General features: G+C 49.2%; 1 protein-coding gene across 15 annotated transcripts in view; it reads right to left on the reverse strand.

Annotated features, from left to right (window-relative positions):
- The window catches only part of LTBP1 (latent transforming growth factor beta binding protein 1), a 382,661-nt gene extending 379,093 nt beyond the window's left edge, over positions 1-3,568 (reverse strand). For all 15 annotated transcript variants that reach the window (XM_070236510.1, XM_070236508.1, XM_070236507.1 and 12 more), the window contains exons 1-2: positions 3,072-3,568; positions 2,033-2,103 (exon numbers count right to left, since the gene is read on the reverse strand). In XM_070236510.1, the coding sequence (XP_070092611.1) occupies positions 2,033-2,103; positions 3,072-3,553 (553 nt within the window). In that variant the 5' untranslated portion in view covers positions 3,554-3,568. The remainder of the gene's footprint in view (positions 1-2,032; positions 2,104-3,071) is intronic.
- Between the last annotated feature and the right edge of the window lie 5,683 nt (positions 3,569-9,251).

The following is a 9,251-nucleotide window of genomic DNA, read 5'->3' on the forward strand; positions in this document are numbered from 1 at the left end:
CTCCCAGACACACACACGAAAAAGTCCACCATTGAAACATATCCATCTAGTAGACACTTTACTTTGGAATGAGCACTGACCTATCCCAGCATCACTTTTAAAAACACAATTATTCCTAAAAGGACCTGTGATTTAAGTTTCTAGCTTTTGGGCGCAAATTAATTTGTCAGACTGGGCAGTATAGGAAGGCTATTCTTGCTGAAAACCATTGAAAAGGAAAGTTTTTTCTCAGATCCCAGTGCTGTCCAAGGGCTATCTTCTAAGAGCTGGAAGGATGACTCAAACCAAATGCCAGACACATTTGTTGTAGGTACTGGGAGACTAAATCAATGCAGCAACTTCCTCTGGAACCCAGCGACTGTTCAACCCTAACTCTTCTGACTGGTAGCCTTCCGCAGCCTCTCTCTTTCTGGGTCATGAGAAGGCAAACCCAGCGAAACCTAGACACACACATGCCCTTGCCTCCCTCACCTGCAGAAGCAGGAAGCCATGAGGCAATTCCCCAAGATCTGGATGCTCTCCTTCCACAGCATCTTGGGATCTTCTAGAACATCTCTGGATCCCCAAATCCTCAGACAACCTGAGAAGGGGGGGAATACTCTCTTTTCAGAGAGGCACTCAACTGCATCACTTGCCAAGTAAATTTCTTAAAGTCTTCGGACATTCTAACAAGTGTCAAGGAGCACCCACCCATCATTTATAAAACCCTGCCCTGTATTTTTAATCTTTACACAGCAATATCCCACTGCAATGGTGCTGTCATGGATGGGTTGTCTCCACGTTACAGCAAAATCATATCGTATCAGGTTCTGAGCAGGAGTTACTGAAGGGAGAAGAGGCTGTGTAATTTGACCTGAGCAATTGTAAACTCAAGAAAATGCTGGTGCACTACTGTCAAGCATAATCTAAAAAGTGAAAAATTATGACTTAATCTGAAATGCCTACCACCCTGAGCATTTCCGATCTAGTGGTTTGAGTTCAATAATCAGGAGGCTGATAGTGAGTGCATGTCTGCCATTACTCCTTGATCACAGCCAAATCATAACCCATCTGGACACTCCTTTTTACAAAATTAAAGCCACTATCCTATGTCTTTCAAGGATTGAAGACATTTTTCAACAAGCAAGTTCACCAAAATGACTGGACTAGAAACTTTCTTTAATTCATTCACCAGTATTTTAAAATCCAAACATACACCAGACAAATTGCTAAATTTTACTATGCTGAACACTACTAAGCAGCTGAAATTCTGGATGATTCCAATCCACATGGTTATGGCTCGAGCTCTATGCAGAGAATACCTAAGAATACTTAACCTTTTCTGAATGGAAGTAAATTTTATTTCCATTTAGCACCAGACAGAATCAACTTGTCAAAAGGGGTCTCAAAATACATTTTAACTTAATCCTTAATTCCACAATGCATAGGGGAAATATTTTCTGATGTTCTCAAATCTAGATGCGTCATTAATCCACTTCTCAAAAATACTGCTAAGCATGTGTACTAACTGGAGAAGCACTGCAGGGAACCCCACTTGGTAGAGTGGTCACCTCCTGGGAAACGGTCAGCCCTCAGCGATGGAGGATTCTAGCTGCTGTCTTCAAAAGGCTCTAAAAACTACTCAAGTTTTATTCCAGATTAGAACCTTCTACTTTCATCTTAGAGAATGTTTTCATTTGTTGATATCCACGGTTAAATTAACTGTATCGGTTCTGCCCGACAGCACATCCTCCAATGGGAATTTCTTTCCCAGCTCCTGATTCACAGGTGTGACAGAGTGATTAATACCTGGGTTGAGTGCAGAGGAATCTTGGATGCACGGTTCTGTACGAGGAATTGCTGCTGGTATTGATACTATCATTACCCTGGCCCAGCCCTTCCTGGGTGTAATGAAGGCTGCAGATCATGGGGTGGACTGCATTGCACATGTCAGCTTCTCCAGGGCAACATGAGCCTCTTCAAGTGACCCCTGTGGGATCCCCCTCATGTGGACAGCCCCACTTTGCAGGGCCACTGTGAACACAAAACTTACGTTTGGTGCACCTCTGGGAGCCAGGGGCCTTACTCCAGCCGTGGCAGCACTGCCCTCCACAGACATTGACCCTGAAACAAAGCAAGACCCTGAGTCCAGGAGCAGCAACATTCTCTTCCAGAGAACCCAAGCTTCGGGAGGGTTCCCACAATGGGTAGCCAGGATGCCATATCCAAAGCTGCCTAGGTAGAAGGATAGGGACCATGTACCAGGGAAGGGCGAGAGAACCAAAAAGCCTGCATGAACCAAAACTGTACAGGAGGGGAGAACAAGGTCCAAATAAATCATTTTCTTAACCCCCAAAGTAGAACCAAATGTATTTTGTGTATTATCTGCGCCCACATTTTAAACTGCATCTGAGTTTTAGAAAGAGTCCACACAGGGGTGAGATCACAATGCCTGGAACCACCCCTGAAGAAAAAAACCAAACAAGCAAAACAAGTTTCCCCCCACACTCCCAACATGCGATTAATGGGGAGAGGGGACAGAGAGTGCCCAATAATAGAAACTTTCCAACCGAAGATTCTGTCACCGCTAAGATACCCCGCCCCAGGAAAGCAGACCCCACAGGTGCAGGGAAGCCCGAGGCCATAATTTCCAGGATGCTGAAAAGTTCTAGGGCACAGCACGGGAGCTGGGTCTTTACAGCCAGCCCTTCCCAAAACGTTTTTTTCATTAGCTAGAAAAAAACTAAAACTGAGTTGCAAAGAAAAGTTTAATTGATGCTGAGGGAGTCGGGTGAGTGACTTCATGTTTACGCCCATCTTCTAGGAGTAGCCGGGTTCGCGCTCAGGAGGTTACGCCCCAGGCAGAAATGCCTTTTGTGTTTACCAGCAGCTCAGTAACAATGCGCTCGGAGTTTATACCAAGGAAAAGTTGCGCGGCTCGCCCGCGCTCGGCTCTTCCCGCCGCGCTCCAGGGCGGGGAGACAGCCGACCCACCGCGCGCGGCGCCCGCGGCCACGGCGGAGCTCCGCGGGGCCCTGACCCCGCGGTCCCGGCGCGGGCGGCGCGCGCGAGGAGGGAGGGTGTGGGCTTACCCCTGCAGCTGCTGCTTCTGGTGAACCTGCAGCCTCGAGCCCCCGCCGCTCTGGGTGTCCTGCGGCACTTTAGAGCGCACGACTTGCCTGCCTTGTTTGGCGATCGCCGGGTGACCGCCGGGCTTGGGGTGGAGCTGCCCGCCGGGGCCCCCGGGACGCGCCGGCTCCGGGGGTGGTGGTGGCGGCCGGAGCCCCTGCAGGGCCCCGCCGCCGGGCTGGCTCGTGCGCCGCGTCCGCTCCGAGGGCGCCCCCGGGGAGGCGCGGCTGGGGGTCCCGGCGCCCGCCGAGCTGCGGCTGTACCTGGCGTTGAGCGCGACGTTGAAGGTCCGCGGGCGCGGGGGCCCGCCCAGCGGCAAGGCGCCCGCCGCCAGGCCGGGGCCCGGGCGCACCACGTACGTGATCCTCCGCACCCGGCCGTGCGCCGACGACGCGAGCAGCCCTGCCCAGAGCAGGAGCCCCCACCTGAGCCAGGCCCCCGCCATCGCGGGCCCGAGCCGGCGCGACCGGCCCCCGCCCCCGGCCGTGCGGCTCGCCCGGTGCGGCCGCCCGCGCGCGCTCGGGCTCCCCCGAGAACGGGCGAGAGCCCGGGAAAGCCGGGGAGGAGGAAAACTCGGTTGCAGGAGAGGAAGTTCTGCGGGCGGCTGAGCGGCCCCAGACCCCAGCCGAAAGCGGCGGGAGGAGGGGGCGGGCGTGGGGGTGGGGAGCGCGGGGCCCCGGGCGGGGAGGGGCGAGGGGAGCGGGCTGCGCAAGGTGAGGGTCCGCTGGCCGAGCCGCGGGTGCGGGGGGCGCCGCGCCCGGGACCCGGCGAGAGTGGGCGAGGCGGGTGTGAGCGCGCGGGACGCTCAGAGGCAGCCCCGGCTGCAAAGTCTTTAAAAAGTTTCTCTCGCCGTGGAACCGAGTGTCAGATCTGAACAGCCAATCTGCAGCAGACGTGACGTCAGGCAGTAAATCCTAATTGGGGAAAGCGTGAGATGAGCCCGAGAACGTGCCGCCACCCTCCACATCCACATGGATCGTGACTGTGGGTCGGCGAGGCAGAGGTCCCCGCTCCCCAGCCCCGTGTCCTGGGAAAGGACAAAGGACTCGTCAAAGTCACTTCTAAACGGTCCTTTCCTTCCAGAAGCCCCGCAGCTTTCGTTTGATATTGTTTGGAAGGCATTTCCAGGCATTTCCTTATCCGCGTTTGCTCGGATACTTGCTGCAGACATTGGATTAAAATACCAGATCGGGCCCCAGAAAGGACTGCTCGGGGTGCGCCGAGGTGTCCATCAGAAAGCGTTTGGATGGTTCTCTCTGGATTGTAAACTCCACTTGACCGCTTCTCAGTCTGCAGCTTCTGGTACCCGACTCGACTCCTCGCTTGGCATGTGCGAGAGCGCAGGGCGGGCAGCAGGGGGCGCCCGCGTAGACGGTAAAACCTCAACAGGCAGCCCTGCTCTTTGGTGAAAAGGCCTTTAGGACAGGAATAGTACAGTTTAGGATTCATGACGACCCCAAGCCGGTTTAGTATGGAAAAAAAAAAAGATCACTTCCCTAGACCCCTACCGAAGGGAAAGGACCACTCACTGGAGATGATCCAAAATCACATCAAGGGAGATGCAGAATGTTCCAGAGGACAGAGTGCCTGGGGGGTCATAGGGCCCTTTGGGGAAAATCATAAAATAATGACGTATTTACTTCCAGCATTTGAATTAAAAACACTGTCTCCAGCAGAATGCACGATGTTATTGTATGAATGCAATTGAAAACCCAAGGTGGTAGCAATCTTTTTTTAAAAAAGCTGTTTAAGAATAGTAGTCTGTTTCCAAGGCTTTGGTTGGTGTGGTTCATATTTATTTGTGGCTTATCCTTTTGTTTTGTTGTCTGCCTGCATTGGCTAGTAGACAATTGGTAGGAAGTGACAATGGTTTAAGAAGAATTGATGGAAAATAAAGTTGAGAAAACAATCCATTAATCTATTCTTTCTGTACATTAGAGAAAGACCTCTAATATTTGACTTAGCAGGAGAGGGCCTCAGTCCATCTGCCTGAGCACCAGTTTCATGTGAGAATGCATCTGAGAGCCGCTGTGGAGGGTAACCAGCATTGGGCTGGAGGGAGACACCTCAGTCAGTCCTAATACTGCCGCTAATTAGCTGAAAGAGCACGGGCAGTTCATCTCTCCTCTCTGAACCGCAACTTCCTCCATAACGCAGAGAAGTTGGATTAAAAGTCCCTTCCAGCCCGACAGTCTGTGGCTCTAAGAACATCTGGGGTCCCTGAGGACTGGAGGGGTGGGGTCATTTGAGGTCAGTCTCTGAGCCAGGCTAAAGGGAACCAGCTTAGAAGATTGAGGAAGGAGAGTGGGTCAAGAAACTGCCTCCCAGCCCTGGGTTCTGTAGGAAGCACACAGCACAAGCTAATAAACATCGACCAAGTGCGTACTCTGAGGCAAGCACAGAGGCTGACCTTCTGCAGGTACAAAGTGTCACGAGGCACAGCCTCTTTGTCTTGGAGAAACTTTCTATCTGGTTAGGGAGATGACGTAAATAAACAGAAGCTTAAGAAAAGACAAATAACAACTGAATCAAGCAACACTTTGAGATAATATGAACCCTCACAAGTCAAGATCTGATTTGTATGAGGCCAGTGTCACAGTACCATCCATAATTCTTTGTCATCTCTGGAAAATTCACAACATGTAGCGAAAACATTTCCTACCTGCAATTCAAATCAGTCTATAGAGATTTTACCTCTCCGATAGGGTTTACATAGCTGCAGTTGAAATGGATGGGGGGAGGAGGTGTCTAGAAGCACTAAGTCCATTCTAAAGTCAGGAGAGGAGAGGAGAGGTGCTAGAGAGGTGAAAGCTCAGGAAATACTGAAGGACAGCCTGACCAAAGGACCAGACTTTAGTCTGCAGTGGTGGGTGAGCTGTTCTTGTGGGTCACTCACAGGACCCAGCTGGATAGCAGACATGGAAGCCTGCTTCAGTCAATGGGAGGCAGCTGTCTGTAGAGGGCAGCGCCTGGACAGGGAGCCAGAGAGCTGGGCCCTAGCGCTGCCACTTCACTTCCCATGGGAACTGGAGCAAGTCATTTCACCTCTGTGAGCCTGTTTCCAGCAAGCCTGGAGATCAACCCCAGGATTGTAAACTCTACTTGACTGTCAGTCTACAGCTTCTGGTATCCGACTCAACTCCTTGCTTATCATGTACTAGAGTGCAGGGAGGTCCTCGCATTTAGGGAGAGCAATGACCTTAACCATGTTTTGTGTTTCTACAGAAAAACGTTTTCTACCATTAAAAAGAAACAATGCAATCTTCCTTTCTCTTGACCCACAGCAATGCAGAAGTGGATATTTCATCCCAGTCTTCAACCTGATTACAACCTGCCTTATGACAGATTTGGATACATCACAATCAGATCATCTCTGAAACATAACCGCAGAAAGAATCTCTGGTGTAAATATTAATCTCATCCCGAAAGGACCCACATACAGGTGTGTATACATCTGTGTCTACACTACCATTAATATGAGTAATATACACATAAGTTAGCAGCCCCACTCTAGTTGGGAAACTCTAGCAAAGTCACAGTTTTCCACATCAGTCTCTTGCTATTTACATAACTAGCAAGATAATCCTTGAGAAATGTGTTGGGCCTCCTATGTACTATCATGTGAGATAGTCACTCATCTAAAACACTGAACTCACTATTATTCTGAAAGTGAAAGCCCTTTTTCCGTCAGGCATGGGGACGGGCCTTTGCCAAGTCTAAACCCAGTTTAATGCCATGGATTCTGGACCCAAACTCCCTAGGTTTCAAGGTCCATTTACATTGGCAGTACACAACTTCCTGGTTCAAAAAACAAGTTTTAAAGATCTCATAAAACTTCTTGGACTTCAGATGGTTTTCACAAAACAATACTCAGATGAGCTAAGTGTAAATGAATCAGAAAAGAGGATTATGTTTCCCATAAAAACTCATGGGTCTGAGGATTAAGGGAAGAAAGGAAGGCTGGCAAATGCCAAGCTTTTTAAAGCCCTTTGAAACCATTAGTCAAACTCAAAATGCAGCCAGGTTCCCTCATCCTTACACTTTACGAGTTTTGTAATTGAAGATCTTTTCCTACATTTTGAGATTAGCTACAAATCAAATTTAGTGGCTGCCTGTGATCAGAACTGCTTCCGCGCATCTTTTCTTCCAGCTGAGGATTTCATGGAGCCCCTTTTAGTCTTCTAGTTTCATCAACAAATTCTTAGAAAGAGAAAAGGAGGGGAGACGGGAAAGAGAAACAGGAAGTCAGTACATTGTAGATGAAAGGAAGAGAAAGAAGGACAGTGAGAGCAAGAGAGAGAGACTGAGGAATGGAAAAGAAAAGGAGATTGAGAAAATAGGAGAGAAAGGGTGTGAAGACAAAAAGAAAGTGGACATAGAGGAAGGAGGGACCAAAAGAGGTGTGTAGAGGGAAGGAAGGAAGAGGGTGAATTGGAGAAGGGGGAAATGAAGGAGAATCAGTGAATGAGAAAGGGAGCAAACAGAGAAGTAGGAGGGGGAAAAGGAGAAAATTAAAAATAAAGTGTAGGGGGGCCGGCCCGGTGGCGCAGCGGTTAAGTTCGCACGTTCCCCTTCTCAGCGGCCCGGGGTTCGCTGGTTCGGATCCCGGGTGCGGTCATGGCACTGCTTGGCAGCCATGCTGTGGTAGGCGTCCCACGTATAAACTAGAGGAAGATGGGCACGGATGTTAGCTCAGAGCCAGGCTTCCTCAGCAAAAAGAGGAGGACTGGCAGTAGTTAGCTGAGGGCTAATCTTCCTCAAAAAAAATAAATAAATAAAAAATAAAGTGTAGGGAGAAAAGAACTCTACCGAGAACCTGAGGGCTGATATTCTCAGGCGGCCCCCTAGGATTCTGGCAGCTGTCTCTGAACATGGGCTGGTTCTGACCTGAACATCAGCTTGTCCAGCTTTGGGCTGGAATTAAACCTATGGCCTTAGGAGGTGGCAGTACAGGGTGGCTGGCTGGCTGCCCTACATCTCTTGCAAAGTGGGAGGGATAGGAAGTCCCATGTTCTCCCACACAAGCATGTGGCCAAAGACCACAGCTTCAGCTCGAGACACCTGCAAAGAGGCACTTCATTTACTCCCCTGGTCCTTGTCCTTGTTCTTTCAATTAGTTCATCAAAAAGCGGGGGTCGAGGAGATTAGAACTGTGTGACCTCCTCCATGTTTAACTCAGCCTCCGTGAAAACTCACATGAAGCTTTACAAGAGAAGCGTTAAAACAGAGACTCGTCAGATGAAGGTGTCAGTGTGTCTGCCAAGCTGTGTGAGCAAGATGGAGACGGGGCTGATGGGCAGAGAAAGATGAAAGGCCCCTGGAATTGAGCAACAAGTAGAACCAAGATTTACCCCAGTGTTTCCCTTCCCTTTAAAACTTCAGGTTTCAAATTTAAACATCTTTGGTTGTCATTCAGCAAACAGTTATTGAACAACCATAGAGCACTCAGCTAGCCCCTGTAGAACTTTACAGTAAAATCAAAACAGCCTTCCATTTCAAGTGGAGAAGTTAAAACAATGCCTGGTTGGATTGCAGCCCAGAGTTGCCCCTGGGCCAGGGAGTGCCTTTGTGCTGGCCCTGAGTGCCCGGCCATGGCGATATAGACCCTGTCCACATGGAGGATGCAGTCTAATGGGGTAAACAGACCCAGGACAACTAATTACATATGTGGCAAGGATTGAGAAAAGACTGTGGGAATGAGAAAGGAGATTCCTAAGAGGAAAAATGGTCAGAGACATGGCTGCCTTCCTACAAACTTAGAAGAGCCAATCAACAAAAGTAAACACTGAAAATAAAGCACTCTGAACACTAAACTTCCCTGATTATTCTAGTCCCCTTCTCACTCACCTCACATGTAATTAAACTTGAGTGTCACACAATGGTGGCTGCTGAACACAACAAAATGCCTCTCTGTCTGCAGCTAACCAAAATCTGTTCATTAATTTATCTTTCATTGAGGTTTTTTCATACCAATTTATTCAGAATTTTTGAATATTAAACATGAAACTACATAATAATTAACTAGCTATCAATACAATTTTATTTACACTTGTCGTTCACACCCGCCAAACCTCATTGGGCCATTGTCTGGTCAGCATTCAAGAGGGCATAAAGGAAATACGTTCTTACTCTCAAGGAGTTTG

Source organism: Equus caballus, chromosome 15 (genome assembly GCF_041296265.1).
Source record: "Equus caballus isolate H_3958 breed thoroughbred chromosome 15, TB-T2T, whole genome shotgun sequence".
Lineage (NCBI taxonomy): Eukaryota > Metazoa > Chordata > Mammalia > Perissodactyla > Equidae > Equus > Equus caballus.